General features: G+C 42.0%; 1 protein-coding gene across 1 annotated transcript in view; it reads right to left on the bottom strand.

Annotated features, from left to right (window-relative positions):
• LOC105928158 (protein FAM102A) overlaps window positions 1-19149 on the bottom strand; it is a 45648-nt gene that overhangs the window by 6772 nt on the left and 19727 nt on the right. The window contains exons 3-6 of the mRNA XM_036144332.1: window positions 6761-6881; window positions 4663-4692; window positions 1926-2042; window positions 538-584 (exon numbers count right to left, since the gene is read on the bottom strand). Of these exons, the coding sequence (XP_036000225.1) occupies window positions 538-584; window positions 1926-2042; window positions 4663-4692; window positions 6761-6881 (315 nt within the window). The remainder of the gene's footprint in view (window positions 1-537; window positions 585-1925; window positions 2043-4662; window positions 4693-6760; window positions 6882-19149) is intronic.

Genomic DNA, 19149 nt, shown 5'->3' with positions numbered 1-19149 from the left:
CAAGACTCGCTAGTATTATGAAAGTAGGTGAACTTTTACTGAGGGTTCATGTTTTAATTCACAAAAACACGTTCCTATTTGGCCTGTTGTGTGATGTAAGCCTGCAGCTGTGATAAATCCTTGTTAGCAAATATAAAACAATAAATACACATGTTCCGGGGTATTTCCCCCAATATGCAAAACAGAGAAGTGAAAAATGTCTTTGTGCAGCTTCTAATATTAAAAACAGGCTGCCTGAAACATCCCTCCTCAGGTCTGTGACCAGATGCATCAAAGACAACCAGCAGCTGAAAAGCAGCAACAAAGGTTTCAGACACACCTGGAGGGACAACAGTAAAAATATAACCAAAATAAATTAAAACTGAGATAAAGTATTTTAAAACTGAATAGAAAAGGTTGAAGTTACATTAATTGAATCTTTATTATTTAAATGTGGACTAAAATGTTTCAGGAGGCATGGATTATAATCTCTGTGGTTCCATCATTTAAACAAAGTCACAGCGACGGGAAGAAAAACGTAATTATGCTCCTACTTACGTTTTGAAACAGGGATCTCCAGAAAGAAGAGTCATTCCAATGATCACCTTCAAGATGCCAAACACAAAAATCTGTTAGTTTCACATGAAGGAAAATGTTTCCCAGGTGGTTACAGTGACCCTGACGTCATAAAAGTTGTTTTTCTCTTCGGTTTTTGGTGCAGTTTTGTGTTTCTGTCGTCACAGTTTAAAATGTGAAGTTATATAAAAGGTTAAATCCAGTAGGTGAAATAAACCTGAACCTCTGCGGCCTCATTTTCTGCTTCAGAGCAGTGTGTTCTGGGCGTCTCTAGGTGGCGCTGTAGAGCTCCCAGACTCCTCCCTGAATAGATGGAGACCATCAATCTGCTGCTCAGTAATTTTCTGTAAGACTAAGATTAGTTCAAGACTGGTGTTGGATAATAAAATGGCATTTTTTTATTTGGGTTTTGCTCAAATATTTTGCAGGAATACATTTTTTTTGTGTGAAAATCTTGAACTCCAGACGAACTAAACAGTTTTAATAACTAAATAAACCAGTAGCCCAGAAATCAATGCCAACAGGTCTCTGTAAAGGCAGAAATTATAGGAATAAATTTGGATTATTTTATTTTCAGATTGTGTTTAACGATGCCTGTTAAAACTAAATCACACCCATCCCTTTGTATTCTCCTAACTCTTAATTAAAAACCACTCAGCACACCTCGTTAGTAAACTGGATGCACCTGGCAGTGATTTCATCCCAGTATCAACGCAGCTGTTCTCTGAAGGCCTCAGAGGTTCTTTAGAGAACATTAGAGAACAACCAGTATCATGAAGAACCCAGCAGAAAGGTCAGGGAGGTTCTGGAGAAGTTTAAACAGGATCAGGTTCAGCAACAACATCCTAAGCTTTAAACATTAAACTTAAAGTCACATCTTCCTGAACCAAATAAAATGGTTTAGATTGATGGTTCATTGGTTAGAATGGCCTAGTCAAAGTCTAGAACTAAATCTACCTGAAGATCTGTGACAAAACTGTTGTTTCTGGGCCTTGTTCTCGGTCCAGTCTGAGCTGTTTAGTAAAGAAGAATGACCAAAAATGTTTTTAAATGTGCAAAGTTTATGTCACTGCAGTTTATGTCAGACCATAAAAGGTTTACAGCTGAAACTTCAGCTAAAGGCGGTTCTATCGAAGGCTTAATACAAATGTACGCCACAAATTTGTAAGCTTTTCTTTTATTTAAATAAAAGTCCCGTCATCTAAACAAACCCGCCGGTGATAAAGAAAATAAACCTCAGACAGAAGCCTGGTCTGGAAAACCAAATCTTTAATGGGTTTTAGGTGATAAAGATAGAACAGGTTTAAGTTGAAATGTAACAGCAGAGGATGGAAGCAGCGCTGATGGCTGCAGCTCTGCCGTCTCCTTGCCTTCAGGATGGAGTTGTCCTGCCGCGTGTTCTTGGTGTCGTATCCCTCCAGCAGACAGCAGCGCACCGTGGAGCCCGATCCGGCAAACTCGGCCATGTTGAGGTCTGTGAAGCCCAGCTGGGGGGAGGAAGAGGAGTTTGGGTTAATTCCAGACTCCCTGATGAAGGCTTTTCATCACTGCCGTCTATTTCAGGAGCGAGCTGAGAAACGGGAGAACGCTGGAACGCCCAGTGTTTAGCAACCAGAGTCGCTTCACTGCGTCTTACTTTATGACAGGGAGCAAACACCACACACCGGTCTTTACAGATGTGGTCTCAGTTTATTTTTACCACTGGAGATGCGTTTTAATGGCAGGACGTTGTCACATTTTGTTTTAAATCTGGAGGTTCTCTCACTTTCAGAATCACTGGAGCCGATAAGGCGGGACTCTGAGCAGGAAAGTAAAGAAAGTAAAACATTTATCATCAGCCTCACACGATAAGCTAGATTAAAGTCATCCGTTCTGGACAGAAGCTTGAGTCCAGCGGTCATCAGCAGGGATGCCGTTAATTTGGGGCTTTTGGTGAACCGTTCAGTACAAGAACAAGTTGTTCCACGCTTTTGTGAATCACATTTAACTAATTTCTGTCCCGGACTAACACCACTGCAGCTTCCGCATTTCTTAGACCGCTAAAAAGAGAACCTGAGGAAGACACTCCTGGTCGCTCTGCACCAGAGAGCTTCCTGGTGTATCGTCTGTGTGGAAGGAGAGCTGCCGGCGTTTAATTCCCACTGCAGAGGAAAATCTTCAGTTCTCTACCTGATCTGGACAGCTGTGCACCGTCCTGCTGGCTCAGCAGAGCCGGGAACATTTTAAAGAACCGTCAACACGCTGCCAGCTCCAGCTTCTCCCATCAGGCCACAGAGCCCAGGTCCTGAGATTCAGGAAGAGTTTTATTCCAGGATCCATAGCAGCAGTAAATAATCAAACGAGCTGAGCAGCAGTTCTAATTTTGCTGTAGCCTGCTACTGATGACAGTAAAGACATTCTTTCATTGTCTGGAATCTTGAGGTATTTTTTGATAAGCAGGAATCCGACCGAGCTTCTTCCATCTGTAGTTGATCACTAAAGTCAAACTTTATCTACCTAACAGTAGGGCTGTGCATAAAAACGATACAAAGATTAATGTTGATGTTTTGAAAAGCGATTTAATGGCGATATTCTGGCTTTCAATATCGATATACCTCCCATCCCCTAGGGGGCGTTATTACAGCGCACCATTACTGTTCACAGCGAGGAAGTGAGACGAACTTGAACGGCCGACAGGATTTTAGAAGCTCCTTCATCCCTATAATCAGACGTTTGGTCACATTTTTGGTTTCTGTGATACGTTAAACGCATTGAACCAAATTAACTTTATGTTCCTGTTAATATATCAGTGTTCAATAAATTAACCATGAATATAATATTTGGCTGGTTTTGGTGATTGAATGACTTTGAGCATTAATTTGAAAGTAATAAATATCGATATTGGAGTAAAATCAAATCAAGCTGAGCTTTATAGATAATCGTATCGGCTCATCCTAGATGACACCCAGCCCTACTAACAGTGGCCTTTATTATTTCTAGGCAACGTGAGCATACTGTCATCCCTGCACCGGCTGGCTGAACGTTTAAGGGTTGGTTTTAAGGTTTTACTTTTGGTTTCTAAATGTTTAAACGATCAAGCACCTGATAACGCCCGTTCCCAGTAGAACCTTGAAGTCTCTTTTTGACGCTCCTCAGACGCGCCTTGTGAGCCGAGGAGAAATAGATTCCTCTGCTGCGGCTCTCTGAAGTGACCTTCCACTAAAGATGGCCGATACCTGGAATTATTTTACATCTTTTAAAAGACGTAAAATTAATTTCCGGTGAGAAGGAGCATCAGCCTTGTTTTATTTTTCTTATCTTTTTTTGTTTTAACTGCTCTTATTCTATCATTTTTTACTGTATATGGCTTATTTTCTGGTTAATATAGATTCTATTCTATGAAGCTGTGCAGCAGTCTGGTCTCTCCGGGTGGAAAACTCTCTATAAATAAAGGTTGATTGATCCAAGAATGCGACGCTTGCTGCTAAGTGTAAAACCTCTGACCTCTGAAGAGTTTCTAAATTCCAACACCGTCACAAATAACTCAGATAAGGACCCCCCATCACTCGACTTTAACCTCAGCCCTTGGTACCAGGAGGATCCGGCCCGTTATCTAAGCTCTACGTGATGCTGCTGCTAAAGTTTAACGTTCCCATTCTTCGTCCCTCAGGTCTTCCTTTCTTTAGGGTAGCTTCTGTTTTCATAGGTGCACGTTTAAGGAAGTCGACCTCTAAGGAGGGAAGTGGAGTAAATTTAACTCACGGAAATCTAAAAGGAGAACGGGTAAAAAAACAACAGAGGAAGCGGTTCCTGTCGTGCAACATCGTCCAAGAATGGGCGTGAGTTTAAGTGCTTGAGGGACTCGCTGCGTGACTATTCTGCCGGGAGGCGCTACGCTCAGAGAGGCGCTGCCAGGATGTTTCCCCGGCTTCCTGGCAAAAGGGAAGGCAAGGCGGACAGGTTTCTGATTCATGTTTGCACCCGGTCTGAGGTTTTTAGCTGTCAGAGCACGGCCAGAAATGCTAATATTTACATGACATGGCATTAGAGTTTACAGAAACAGACCCAGGCCCATCTCTAACTTTCTCTATGTGTTTAGAAAAGCAGGAGGCGGACGTCAGCTCTTACCTTCGTGTACGTTTTTCCTCCCTTCAGTTCCTGCGGGGAAAACAGGAAGACAATAATGAACCCAGCGGTTCAGCTTTGATTAGGGCAGCGTCCAACTACAGACCCCAAATCAAACGGTTCAAACCAAAGGCTGAGCCCCCCCCCCTCCATAAAAAGAAAAACACACACACACACCTGTGGAGTGGTCCGGCTCAAAGCCATAATGCTAACAATGGTTATTAGCATTATGGCTCCTGAATGTTATTCATGTCAAATCTCCTAATGTTTCTAGAAGTAGGTAAAACAGGAACTAAATGAATTACCGGTTAAAAAGAAAAAAGATGGCCGTAATTAAAGAGGTCAGCAAATAAATAATTGATATTTTGGAAAAGTAAATAAGTACAAAGATAAAAAAAAAGAAGAAAAAAAGCCCTAAAATAAAAGTATGTAACATTAAATATTTCCACACTGTTTAGGAACCCTGAATTCATTCCTGTATAATATTTAGTCGTAGAGCTGCATGATATTAGTAAAGGCTGTGATGATGATATAACTTGTGATAAATACAGAAAAATTAAAGCATTTCTGTCTTTCTGCTTTAGGATCACAGCAAACAGACCCCAGACAATCAGAAGTAAATCAGCTACTGAAACAAAATCATCCATCATTTCCATCTCAAACACAAAGTTTTAATAAAAACGTTGCTTCTGGCTGACCTGTGATGTTTTGGCAATAAAACAATTTAGCTGTAGTTTCTTATCAACTTTACCTTCTCGAACTTTTTAGGCTGCATAAAAAAAGGCAGGGTGCTTAAATAATTACCATATTATTTGGACTATAAGGTGCCCCTGAATATTAAACCTTCTTCTTCTTCAGTGTGTAGGATTTACACACTGGTGCACCATCTAGTGGTGCGATAAATAAACTACAAACAATCTCGCCGTTAAGTTAGGGCTGGACGATATAGAAAAAAAAAACATTGATAAAATAGAAATCATATTGATCGATATCGATAATTATCAACAATTTCAAAACGTAGATTTTAAGTGCAGTCATGGTCATTTTATGCTTTTGCCTAGCGACTTATTTTTAGATAAAGACAAACACTGGATTCAAACCCTTTATTCAACCAACTTTTTACCAAAACTGCAAGTTTTTTAAAAAAAGAAAAAAGAACGTGTGCTCTGTGAACTCTTTGAAGGGGGCGGAGCTTGGTTCCTGGGTCTGCGTTGTGATTGGTTGGGAGAATTAATGATGTAATATTAACCTACATGGCTAGAATGCAACAGGAAGGAAAACTGTTATTCTACTAAATTTTTTATCGACCATTTTTTTTTCCTATCATCGATTTATATCGTATTGAATTATCGTCCAGCCCTACGTTAAGCGCTCAATAGCTGCTACAGAAGCTGCGGAGTGACATAAATGTGACGATGTCAACATGTCCTCTGTGTTTTGGGTAACAAACTGCTGCTAACAGCTAATAGCTACGTTTCTCATGTGAAATGTTTTTTTTTTTGTATTATTGCCAAGTCCGCTTAACATAAGAGACTTTGAGCTTGTTTTTTTTTTGGTTAAAGTTGCTTGTAAATTCTGTGAGTCGCAGATTTCTGGGTTCCTTTTCTGAACGTGAAGTCGCTTATTTGGGCTTTAAAGCGACTATAAACACGAGTTATAAAAGAGACCCGCTAGCGCTGCTGCGGCTTTGTTGCTTGACAAAGTCGTGCTTACGCATTTTAACAGGTTTGTGAGCGCATTGTGACCCACAAAAACACATCAGTATGATAATCATACATAAGGTGCACTAGATCATAAGGCGCACTGTAAATTTTTGACAAAATGTAAGGATTTTAGGTGCGCCTTACAGTCCGAAATACGCTAACACTTATAGCACTGCAGGCGATTCTTTGCGATCTGCGTATTGCGATCCATGATATTTATTGTTTAGCCTTAATCAGTCATATCTAAAAGTAAATAATATCCATAATCCACAGTATGGTGTCTGCATAGCTTGACTAGCTGCTTCTAGATGCCTCCCACAATCCATACCCAAACCAAGGGGAAAGACAATAAACAGTGTTACAGAAATAAAACCCTCCCAAAGCTTCACACTTCGTACCTTCCTGACAGACACCCTGCAGACGGATGGATCCAGGACTCCGGTGTGGGGGTTGGCGCTCATTTTTGACACGAAGGTGAACCTTTTCCTCCAGCGGACGCAGTTCTCATGAACCTCCTCTCTGTTAGAAGGAAACAAAAACAGGAGAACATCAAACGGAGGAATTATCTCCTCTACGTCTATCAGGTTGTGACTCTGCTGACACAAATCCTCAAACTGCTCCTACTTTCATCTGGTTCACAACCTTTTTTCCAGCATTTAACCAATAGGAACCAACAGGAGGCTGTTTTTCTACCGGGCCTGGAGCCGGTGTGTCCGCACTGGGGCTGAGATGTAGTTTTTCCATTTCGAAACCATCTTCAGACTCACTGCACACATTTTAAAAAGTGGAGACTTCAGGCCTGGGGACATTATGTCCAACCAGCGAACATCAACTGGTGCAAACCTCATGAGAAAAGCCAGGGAGCGACCCTGCAGCCGTATTTCTGCAGCCGTCTGTGAGAAAACAAACCGCCCGACTGACCCGTTGGCTTCTGAAAACAACAACCGATCTGATCGCCGGCTCCACAGGTTCCTGTAGGCCAGGCGTGTCCAAAGTGCGGCGTGGGGGCCGTTTGCGGCCCCTGTGCTGGTTTTGTGCGGCCCTCCAACTCCATTTTAAGAAAGATTTGGTCCACCAGCAAAGGTGGCTGATCCAGTTGGCAACTTTTCATTTTCAATTAGGGCAAAATTATTATTGATAGTTTCAAAGAAATACTTAACCAAATCCTGTTCTGATAACTTCACTGCAAAAATGGAACTAAAAGTAAGTAAAATTTTCTTGAAATTAGTGTATTTTTCCTTGATTTGAGCAGCTGAATAAGGGTTTTGCACTTAAAATAAGAACATTTCATCTCCATCATCTTATTTCAAGCGCAGGATATCTAATTATCTCATCTTAGGGGTAAAAATACTCACCCCATTGGCAAATAGTCTTATATAGCTACTCAAAGCAAGGGAAAATATACTAATTTTAAGAAAACTTTACTTACTTTTAGTTCCCTTTTTGCAGTGTTTGGATCTACAATGATTTACACATCCCTTTCTGGCTGAATTTCTGACTAATTTGTTTAAATAAAATGATCATGCTTTGTAGAACAGGTAAAAAAAAATAACAAATTCACATACTGGTTATTTATTTATTTATTGATTCATTTTGTGGCCCTCGAGTACCTTTGACTTGACGATTTTGGCCCATGTGCAAAAAAGTTTGGACACCCCTGCTGTAGGCTGTCGTTGCAGCGCCGGGTCCTTATGAGCCGAGTGGAAAACGCAACATGTTAATTTTCTGCCGCCTGATATCTTCGAAGCAAAAGATAAAAAAACTAAACCTCCAGCCTGACCTGAACCGCTTTGATCAAACCAGCAGAAAACCCATTTTGAAGGATTCAGACCGATGGATGATCGGCCTCTCAGAGCAGCGTTACATTTTTTAGTTTAACGTGGCGTGGAGTGAAAATACGTCAGGGAGACGCCAAAAAACACGGGTCGACCAGAACTAAATAAAAACTAAGGAAGAAATGTTATTTAACTTCATATTAAGTAGATTTTAATTGAAATATCAGAGCAAGAGAACAGCAAATCAAAAAAAGATGTAATGAAACACCCTGATCTCCCACTGATAATCCAGAAATAAATATTAAAATCACCCCCCATCACTCAAATTCAGCCACATATGTTCTAAATAAATTACGTCACAAAGCAATAAAACTCCACTAATTTATTTAACCAGGAGGTCCCAGGTCTACAGAAGGAGAACAAACCAAGTTATCAGACAAATAAATAATGTAAAACACACCAAATGCAAAGCAGTCAAAGTGTAAATGCATCATGTTGATTTCATTTAGTTCATTTTGAGTCAGAAGCTTCAAAGTTGCTCGATTTAAAAATAAACACAGTCGTCTTTAACATTACAGAGTAGTTGCAAACTGCAGTTTGGAGAATAACTATCATTTCAGCTAAATGCCATTCCCGGTAAAGAACCCCATAATTTTACCAAACGTCCTACCAATTAACAGCAAAACTAAAGTAATGAACGGGTTTCTAAAAACGCCCAAAGCGAGATTTTACAACTTTTATTAGATTCTCTTCAACGACCCGCTGAGAAGAAGTCAATAAGCTGAGTCGGCGAATGTTCCTGGCGTCACTAAAGCTTTGAGACGCCGTCGTAATTTCACCACATGTAAATCAGAGGCGTGCCGCAGCGTGCAGGAGCTTAAAAACCAAAGCGTGCGCACTAACATCATCAAAACAACCACACCATGAGCGCTGCAGCCTCCTTCAGACGGTGCCAGTAACACGGAGAGGACTACAGCAGAAACCAACCCAGAACCATCCACAGATTATTCTGCAGGGATCAACAATGTGTTGAAATTCAGTCTGCAGAGGCTTAAAGTATTTGTGGCATTTGGCTGCAGTCCCGTAGTTCGGCACGACTTTCAAAGAAAGGGAGAAAATGCTCAGTTAAACTATATTCTTTGCTAACTATACTGTCTCCTGTATCGTATACTCAATACGCTACACTATCTGTGAAACCACACATCCCATATGTATTATTCAGTTTGTCTTCCTGTGTTTTCAGCTTTGTTAATAAGTTCCGAACTTAAATAAAACCGGCCGCTCCATTCGGAAGAACGGAGCAGACTCGGGTCTTTTGTTTTTAGCTAAACGGAGGAATGTAGAACGCATTTAATACCAGAGAACGCAAACAGATTAGTTTAATGTAACTGTAATAGAATGTAGGATAGTAAATAGTTAATATTTTTATTCACGTCCACTTATCTTTGCAGGGTTGCTTTCTAATTGTTACTCTTCCATTTGTTGCATGCATGACTAACAGATTCTTCCACCTGAGCTGTGCTCTCTGCAGCTCCTCCAGAGTTAGATCCTCCAGACTGAGCCCCTCAGCTGCTTCCCTAATTAAAACATCTCAGTCCAGGTGGACCTCCATGTCCTGGTAGGTCTGCAGGTGGTCCAGATGAAGATCAGAGGAGCTCAGGGAGACGGTCAGAGCTTGAGATGTCGTTGAAGAACCAAAGCCTGCTTTAAACTGAACCAGAACTTCCTCCCTGCTCCGTCTGAAGGGTTCCTTGGTCTTCATGATGCTGATTGTTCTCCTATGAGCCCTAACAAACCTCAGCTGGACTTTATTTACTATTGCGTGATTTCCAAACGCAGCAAGTTGTATTATCCAATCTGAGCAGCAGACGCCATGAGAAACCACAACCAGCTAAGCTAGTAAAGGCGCTTCTTGCTGTTCTATCAAAGAAGAAACGGTGGATTCTTAAACAGACGTGATATCAGCAGCTGCCATGTTTATGTTTGTTACAGCTGATATGTCCCGCCTTAAACCTCAATACTGCAACGTGATTGGCCAGAACCGTGTTTGGCTCAGACACAAACATAACGAACTCTTATGTGTTTGTGAACGCACAAATACTGCGAGAATTCATCTTGCAGGCAACGTTACTGGTTCTGTGGATGGCGATACATCTCAGACAAACTTTGTCGTTTTGTGCATACAAGACGACATTTTGTTGCATAAAGCTAACGACAATGTAATGAGATTGCAATCATTACAATATAAAGTGCAGCAGTGATAAGAATGTAACAATGCAGGAGAAGACAGTTTTTAAAAAAGTGTGCAGAAGAATGTTCCACCGTGTTGGCAGTGCAAGATAATGGTGCAAAAATGCAGTAAACGTTCAGTTGTGTATTTTAAATTTAAACAGCAACGTTGGCAGTGCAAAATAATGATGTGAAATGGCCATAAAGTTCAGTTCTGTGCACGAGTGACGCAGAGTCCAGTTTAGAGTTCAACAGTCTGATGGCAGTGGGGAAAAGCTGCAGAACCTGGTGAACCTGCAGTGGATGCTGGAAGCCTCTTCCCAGCCCCTCTCTGCACCGCTCCTCTATTCTAGTCATGTTGGCATAACTAAATAAAAATAAAGCACAGCTTCTCTGTGCCTCCACAGGAATAAAGCCGCAGTGGTGGTGGGAGAGGGGAGACAAAACCATCTGATCTGCTCCAAAGTTTGCCTCATGGAGTTGAAATCTGGGGCTTTATGAGGCAACAGGCGACAAGATGAACTTTAAAGCACAAAACCACGGACTTCTGACCGCAGTGAAGTTATTTTCGTATGCTAGATATTCACACTGTGATGATTCGGCTCTTCCTTTCTCTGTGTTTGCCGCTGCAGAGAGCAGAGCTGCAGAACTGTGGCGAAAAACTTTACAATTAATTAACCTCAAATGCTGAAAATCTCTGGCAAAGATCATCATATTTGATATTTTCAGCCACGACGAACAGATCCAGTCTGCAGGAAATCAGACGGTCGGGCAACTAAACGCTGCTGCGACACCGGTTAACCGCGGCACCTCCCCGGAGAGACCAGGCTGTCAGCGGTAGTCTGCAGCACCCGACAAGTCCAAAAACTAACTCAGAATCGGATAATAACCTGGATTGAAGACACACTTTCTCGTCTAAAACATCTTATAATGGCTTTTCATGACAAACTACGGGTAAACAAGCAGTAGATCTGTAACCTCGTCTCCTTATGGCTCCAAGTGGTGGACTGTTTAGCCTTACTGCCCATTAAATAAACTGGCTTGTTGAAAAGTCCTTCTCTCAGCCAGATAACCTTTTTCCTGTTAAAATAAAACTATGGGAATCTGAAATTCAACTTTTATACTTAGTATTATCTGGTAAAATGGTTTACTAAACAGGGAAGTAACACTTAAATTGTACATTTCTCTAAACGAGGTCTGACTTGTCCTTTCAGTCAAAAGTAACAAGTTTGTCATTTTCTAATTAATGTTTTTTTTGTACCCTTAACCAGATATAACCTTGCACCTTCAAAGAAATGTTAATCTCATCTTTTCTTAGTGTCGTTATTGTGTTTGAAATTTCACTATCATGACAACCTTAACTGCTGACATCAACACAATATTTACCATTATTATTGCAGGATTTTCACATATCGTGCAGCCTTAGATTCAGCTTTATAACTTTGTCTTTACTTCCCAATCAGCAGGTTTAATCAGTCGGCATCTTCACAATAAAGTTGTTGGTTGAAAACCCTCCATACACTTCTTGTTGTGGCAGACACACGAAGCAGGCCAGGAGGAATGGACTTGATTACAGGTCTGTGCAACAGATACGAGCATAAAAACCGGGTCGGTATGAAGGAACCAGCTCTAAGCACCAGCTAGAACCTCAGAACCAGGGCAGCATGAACTGAGCCGTTCCTCCACGTGACGAAGCACAAAGGTTTGAACCTCTGAACAGATTCTTCTAATAAAAGTTGTTATGAACGGTCTGCGCTGAAGCTGCAGCTGCAGCTGCTCCAAACAGGCCCTTCCCCCCCTCCCAGTTATTCATTATCCACCAGCTCTCCACAGCGTGCACTGATCCTTACCTCCTGGTTTCTCCTCTTCCTCACCTTTTAGCTAATTAAAGTCTGAATCATGTGCAGACGCCTCAGTTTTAGATTTTATACGCTCTGATCTGACCACATGAAATGTGTGTGTGTGTGTGTGGGGGGGTGATTGTAAAATCTTTTCTCCGTGTTTGTTTTTACGTTAAAGGCTCTTCAATGAGGACCTGAGGAAACGTATTCCCAGGTCTTGTGTTGTTGCAGACCGTTACAGAGGAAGGAAGCGTAATCATGATGGGATACGGGTTTATTTTTGTCTCTAATTTCTTTTAATTGTTTTCCGAAGCTAAAAGAGTCGTTTGTGCTCTCAAGGAACAGATGAGCTTTGTCAGCTACACAATTTAAATACCATTATTTTGCCTCCATCTTTAAATGAAACCAATCCCAGTATGAACAATAAAACGTAAAAGCTCACGTATATTTAAGCAGCTTAGCCCAGAAACAAACGCTGAAAATTAAAGGACGTGTAATTGTCCTTGTTTGGGAGGATGTCTGACATGGTAGAGAGGTTCTGAGACGAAGCTGAAACCCAACAGCACTCATTCCCGGCTCTTATCAGGACCCCCACGCTTTCGCTGCTCCAGCGCGTCCGTCAGAGCGTTCCTGAACCGCATTCCTCAGCCCAGATGGCTTTGTTCACGCTCCATGGAAACCTCGGCCTGAAGTCCGACGGGCTGCCAGAGGCTCTGAGGAAGAGGAGGCTACGCTCACACCGGACCTTCACTTTTCAGCTCCGGACGTTTTTTTGGTTTTTTTTAGAAGCCGGTCGCCACCTTTAAACCATCGGAGGACTTTTTATTGAAACGTTAGCAGCGGTTCTTTAGTCGCAAGGTTAAAGTCTGACCTCGGATGGTGAAACAAAAAGCTGCAGGGAGTTTGTCCGTTTCACATAAAGTGCTGCGCAACAGTCTTGAGTCATCCTTCATTTCTTCGTATTCTGCCTCCAATCAACCGTTCCTGTAATTCTACACTGTGGCTTTAATCAGTACTTATTTAAAAAAAAAGGTAATTTCTTTGTACTTCGACGACTTTCTGAAGCTGGAGGACGAATTCACTTCACTAGAAATAACAAGTTCCAAAAATTGTACCACAACAGATGCCTGTAGAAATTTATGGCATACCATGTTTATAAAACTTCTGCACTATAACGTTTTAGAAACATTTGCTTTAAAATATAAAAAACACAAAAAAACGATAATATCTCTGGAACGTCATTCAGTGACAAATACTGTAATGACAGACTAATGCATCTTGAAATATTGGAAATGTCATATCACCTTTATTGGATATTGTTATATAGCGATATATATTGATATTTAATTAATATCCACTTTTAGCACCATCTCTATATCTCCTCCACAGTCATGTTTCCTCCATCTGCTTCTTCTCCAGACCCAGAGGTGAGGTCTGGGGTGTGAGACTGGCGGAGGGCTGATCTGGTTACCAGGGAGTCCTTTCTGTGTATTTGGTCATTTGTTTTGGATCAGGACGACTTTTTTCCAGTTTACTGTAAAAGGCCACCAGAGTTTTGCATGAAGTGTAACTCCCCCCATGTGAAAGCATATTTCCACCCCAGACAAATGTGAAAAACTCCATCAAAGTGGGCGGGGGTACGGGGGGGTTGTTCATGATGAGGGGAAGCAGCTGCTAGCTTGATTTTCCATATTGAATCATGGAGGGTGAACAGAATTATGCTGGTAGTTACGCCACGGTTCGACCTTTTGAGGTGAGGGAGGCTTGTGGAGCCCAGCGGGTCAGAACCACATCAGTGTGAGCTGCTGCCTCAAGGCGCTGACTCAGTGGAGCCCAAAGCCGGTGCTGCCGAGGCAGTGGAGGACAGGACCGGTCCAGTTATACATCAGCATATTTATTTCCTGACTTGATTCATTTGTAATGTGAACACAGAGCCTGGTGGATCTACAGAGGGAAGTTCACAGCAACAGCCGTGAAGTCAGTTCTAGGTTGGTAGTTCTAGCTCTGTGGCTTCAGCAGCGTCTGCCTCCTGCTGGAGCCACGCAGCGCTAACATCTAACCTGATACCAACTTCACTGCGGTCTCACAGCCGCCCCTTCACGGCTGCAAGAAGACACTATTGATTTAACGTAAATTCACCAACAACACCTGAAAAGTTAGTAGATTTGTTTCTAGTCATTTATTTAAAATATAAAAGTCACTAGAGGGTTTGAAAAGTGCAACAGTGCTGCTATGGAGGCACAAGCTGGAGGGAGGAGCTGCGTTTGTGTATTTTAAGACCGAGCTGCTTTTATAGCCCACAGCGGCAGAGTTACCAACGTCACTAGATCAGAATCACGTCAGGTCAAACGAAAGCAACGTTAGTTAAAAATTCACTGAGAGACCACCGTTTAACCCCAGGAGGCGCCACACTGACGGGTTTAGACACAAAAGCAGGATTTTAACAAATATGCACTAATTTTTCAAAGTAATGACCGGGATATGTAGACAGTACTCTAAGAACACCATGTTAACAGTTTATTGGCAAAGAAATTGGTTTGGGGGTGAGTTACCCTTTAAAGCAGCACTGTGCAAGTTTTGACCACAGAATTAATTGATATTAATTTAAGATATATTAAATTCTTGGTGTGTATCGATGCTCCACATGGGCTGCTGTTCTAATAACTTGTAACTTAAGAGGAACAAACCCATTACTGAAATGGTTCATGTGAACTACAGCGCCGCTTTAGGTCACATGACCCATTCTAGGTTGCATCACTCTGAGTGCAGACTGCCGTAACAACAACACAAAACAGATGTGACACTTACCTGGTCAGACATTTTTCTGGTTCTCTGATGGAGGATCTAATCCTCCATTAATCTAGAGGTGAATGAGGTCTTGTCTTTAAGAGAAACTCCAGCACTTCTCAATCTGCTGGTGCAAACTGGTCTGCTACCAGATTCCAAAACCCGGAAGGAGAGTGTTTAATTTTGCAACAGTGCAGTGTTGCTAGTGGCCTCCGGAGGCGCTAAACCTGTAAACGGCGCCCCTAGTGGCTAAAAGTTACACAGTGCTGCTTTAAAATGTCCCGCGTTTCAAAGACTTCACGATTTCCCTAAGGTTCATAGGACCTTTGGACAAGAAACAACATCACAGATCCTCCACTTTAACTGGAATCGTGTCCTTTTCAGTAAAGTCCCAGTGGATCTGAGCAATCTCTGCTTTTACGTTTGTGAATTTTGGACACAGAAAAACAACTTTGCCCTGGCATCTCTCCCAACCAGTTGCTATGTAGACAGCATCTAAAGGTTGTTGTGGAAACTCGGCGTCTTTAAGATGCCAGTCTTTGCTCCAGTTCTTCCACTGTGAGCTTCAGAGATTTGTTTTAGCCCTTAGTCTCCTCCCCACTGTGCGTCCTGCCAAGATAAACATGGTTCCTCATCCAGCTAGAGGCCAAAAGAACATCTCAGTGTATGGTTTCATGTTTAACCAGTTAGTAATTCCTAAATACACGAATCAACTTAAAGTTAGTTTAAAATGAAAAGCTATATTGGAAACTATATTTATTCTATTGAACAGGAATTTTGTTTATTTGAAGCTTTTTCCTCACACTGAAATAAACTACTCCCATTAACGCTTAGATTATTAAAACTTTCAAATGTGAGATTTTATTTCTGCAATAAAAGATGAATCTGAAGATTCTTATATATACCAGGGATAAAGGAATGTAAAAAACACATCTGTAACTTCCTGTTAACATGTTTTTAAAAACAGATTTTTTAAAAATATTGTGCAGATTTCTCAGAGCAAACAAAGAACATGTAATACGTTGTATTTGTACAGTTTTTTTTCCATCTCTCCAGATTCAGATGAATTTAAAGCAGAGTATCACTTCCTCTAATCGCACCGTTTCTATGAACCCTCTGAAGACCAAGATTACAGGCAGGACATCAGAAAGTAGTAAAATTTTTTAAAGCTAGAAATGGATAAAAATCAAGTTTAAATGTATGAGCCTGTGCCTTTGAAAAACTAAATTAGTTACTCATTGATTTGACTGTAAAAAAACAGTTTGAAAGCTTTTAAAAAATTAAAAAAAGAACGTGTTCTCTCTGAACTCTCTAAAGGGGGCGGAGCCTGGTTCCTTGGTCTGTGTTGTGATTGGTTGGGAGGATTTCATGACTGTAATATCAACCTACATGGCTAGAATGCAAAAGGAAGGAAAACTTTTATTCTATTGAACTTTTTAGTGACCCTTTTTTTTTTTCTATCATTGATATAAGTCTATCATCAATATATATTGTTACTGAATTATCGTCCAGCCCTAAAATGAGTCAAATCTACGAATCTCAGACTCTGGAAGATGGCGCCCTGTTTCTTTTAGATCTGGCCCCGGGTCCATGTAACTTCCTCACCATACAACCATCTGCTAGAGTCCTGCTGAAGCTTATTGGATTCAGGTGATGAAGAAGAAGACTGAGGTTTGAGACCCAACAACATTCTGCCCGATTCTGCAGAACATCACAGAAACACAGACTGACGGCACATAAACACTGGAGTTAAAAGCGAAGAGCCTTCACATAAACTGAGGTCAGACGAGAGAGAAATAAATAACAAAGCCTGTCGTTATCCTCTGCCATGAATGTGTCCTGCAGCCAATCCTGTCATCGTGTTAAAACTGAGTCACAATCACAGCGTTTCTAACAGAAAATGTCTGCACTTCCCAACCGAAGAACCGAGCAAAGCCTCGTGTTTCATCTGAGGGAACACCTGATCAATCCTTTATTATAGGAAAGCTAATCAGTAAGGTCTGATTCATTCCAGCAACAATAAACCATGAAACTACATGGTTTAAGACGAGTGTTTAGTCTGCTTCAAGAGGATTAAAAAGATGAAAAGTTGGATGAAAGGGACAAAAACGATGAGGTTTGACAAGCAACTAATTTTATGGGACGTTTCAGACTTTAGAAAACCCCTAAATTTACAGAAAAAAACTTTAGAAAATAAACGTACTGATAAAGAATTTGTGTTTTTGTAGAGGATTGATTGCTGATTTGTTCTCTCCTTTAGTTTCCTGACGTTTGGCCGGTGTAGTTGTGTTTTGTTGTCGTGTGCGATTTCCAGAGAAGCGCACAAGTTTTCCCAGAACAGCCCGACTCCACGTGGAATCAGTTTCTGCATCTCTAATCAGAACCGCAGGCACCGTGGAGGCCCAGTGAACCCGTGTTAAGGCCGACCGCTTCACGGAAAAGCTTTAGTGAGTAGGGCTGAACAATTAATCGCATTTTCAATATAAAAAACGCAATTTCCAAATCGCAGAGTCTGCAATTTTTGGCTATGTAACAATTAGGGAATTAGACGCGTCCATTAGGTGTCAGTAAAATGTTTAAAGTGGGTTTGCCTCCACATGGAAGGGAAGACAGTTGCAGCAGTGAGATAATCTAATTTTATTACTTGTTTTAGAGTTTATATAATCATACATAGCATTAAGTTCTGGTCAATCAGTTTAATACATAGACTTGCTTGTTGGTTGCACTTTATGTTCAACAAGGATTGATGTCCAAATCAATTAAAAGCTGTTCTCTCCGATTAGCCAGAAGAAGATAAACTAAAGCCCAGCCAGAACGAGCCATAAGTAAACACGCCGTCGGTGATGACCGATGGCCCCCGGCATGTGATTGCTCATCATGTCAGCAGCCAGGCGGAACGGGATCCTTATCTACCATCCTGGCTGCTCGCAAAGGCTGCGGCTGCTGGAGAAACACCGGCGGGGGCCCGGCGGGGTCGGATCGCGTTGGGGACGCAGATAAACGACCGTGGGGATCCTGCAGGGGGCACGGTGACGTCCGGACAGGAGAGGAGTCAGCAGAGGACGATACCGGGTCAGCTGGCCGCCGAACGACCCCGAGGCGCCAGCGGAGAGACCCTGAACGCAACCCGGCGTCCCGATCAGAGGCAACATGGGAATAGTTCAGGTTCTAATCCTGAAACCCTGCAGACATGGAGCACATCGGACCACCTGGATGGACTTTCACTGTTAACTGTTAACCCAAATCAGCCGATCATTACTGTGTGATGCCATCATGTGAAAACGGAGCAGAATCTGAGGAATGTTTCCGACACCCTGATGGATCTGCAGCAGGACTAATTAAGGCGGTTCTGAAGGTCCAAAGGGAGAACCAACCCTGTATTAACTAGATGTGCCTAATAAAAGTGGTCAGTGAGTGGCAGTGTTGTAGTACTCGAGTCCGAGACTCGAACTCGAGTCCGAGTCTTTAGCTAAATTTAGAGACTCGTGACTTGACTTGGACTTGCGCACTGATGACTCGAACTTGGACTCGGACTCCTACATTCAGATCATTCTGACTCGGAAATTGAGAAAAAGACTCGACTTTTTTTTTTAAATCATTAGGCTATAATTTTAATATGTCATTAGAATATTATTTGGTGTATGATTTTAATATCTAAATGTCGTACCGCGCACGTGACGTCACCATCTTATGAGCAACGCCCCTTGCCGCTAAGGTTGGGCAAACAGTGTGAGAGCGCACGTAGCAACCAGCCATTACACATGCAACAGATAAAACTATATGACCGACTTTACAGCTGTTAAACTTTCACAAGAGGATGTCCAGGCGCCCATTTTACTGGTAGAACTGTGGAACAACGTACCAACGTTCAGTTAAAACGATGGATTGAGTGTCGAGGGCTTGGAAAGCCTGGAAAAACGGGCCGAGTTGATAGGAAGGTAAGTTGATGTTTTTCTCCTGCTCGGCGTTCATGGCCGTTTCTTTCTGTTTGTAGTCACCGTCCAGGAATCGGTATAAATTTTCCGGCCCGCCGAACAATTTAGTCCGGCCCGGTGGCCAAATGCATTATCATTATCCAACGGCTGTATCTCCTCGCTGCATCGACCGATCTGCACCAGATATGTCGGGCGGGCGGCCGGCGGTGCGCGAACCCCG

This window comes from Fundulus heteroclitus, chromosome 12 (assembly GCF_011125445.2).
Source record: "Fundulus heteroclitus isolate FHET01 chromosome 12, MU-UCD_Fhet_4.1, whole genome shotgun sequence".
NCBI lineage: Eukaryota > Metazoa > Chordata > Actinopteri > Cyprinodontiformes > Fundulidae > Fundulus > Fundulus heteroclitus.
This window is presented reverse-complemented; position numbering and strand designations above follow the sequence as displayed.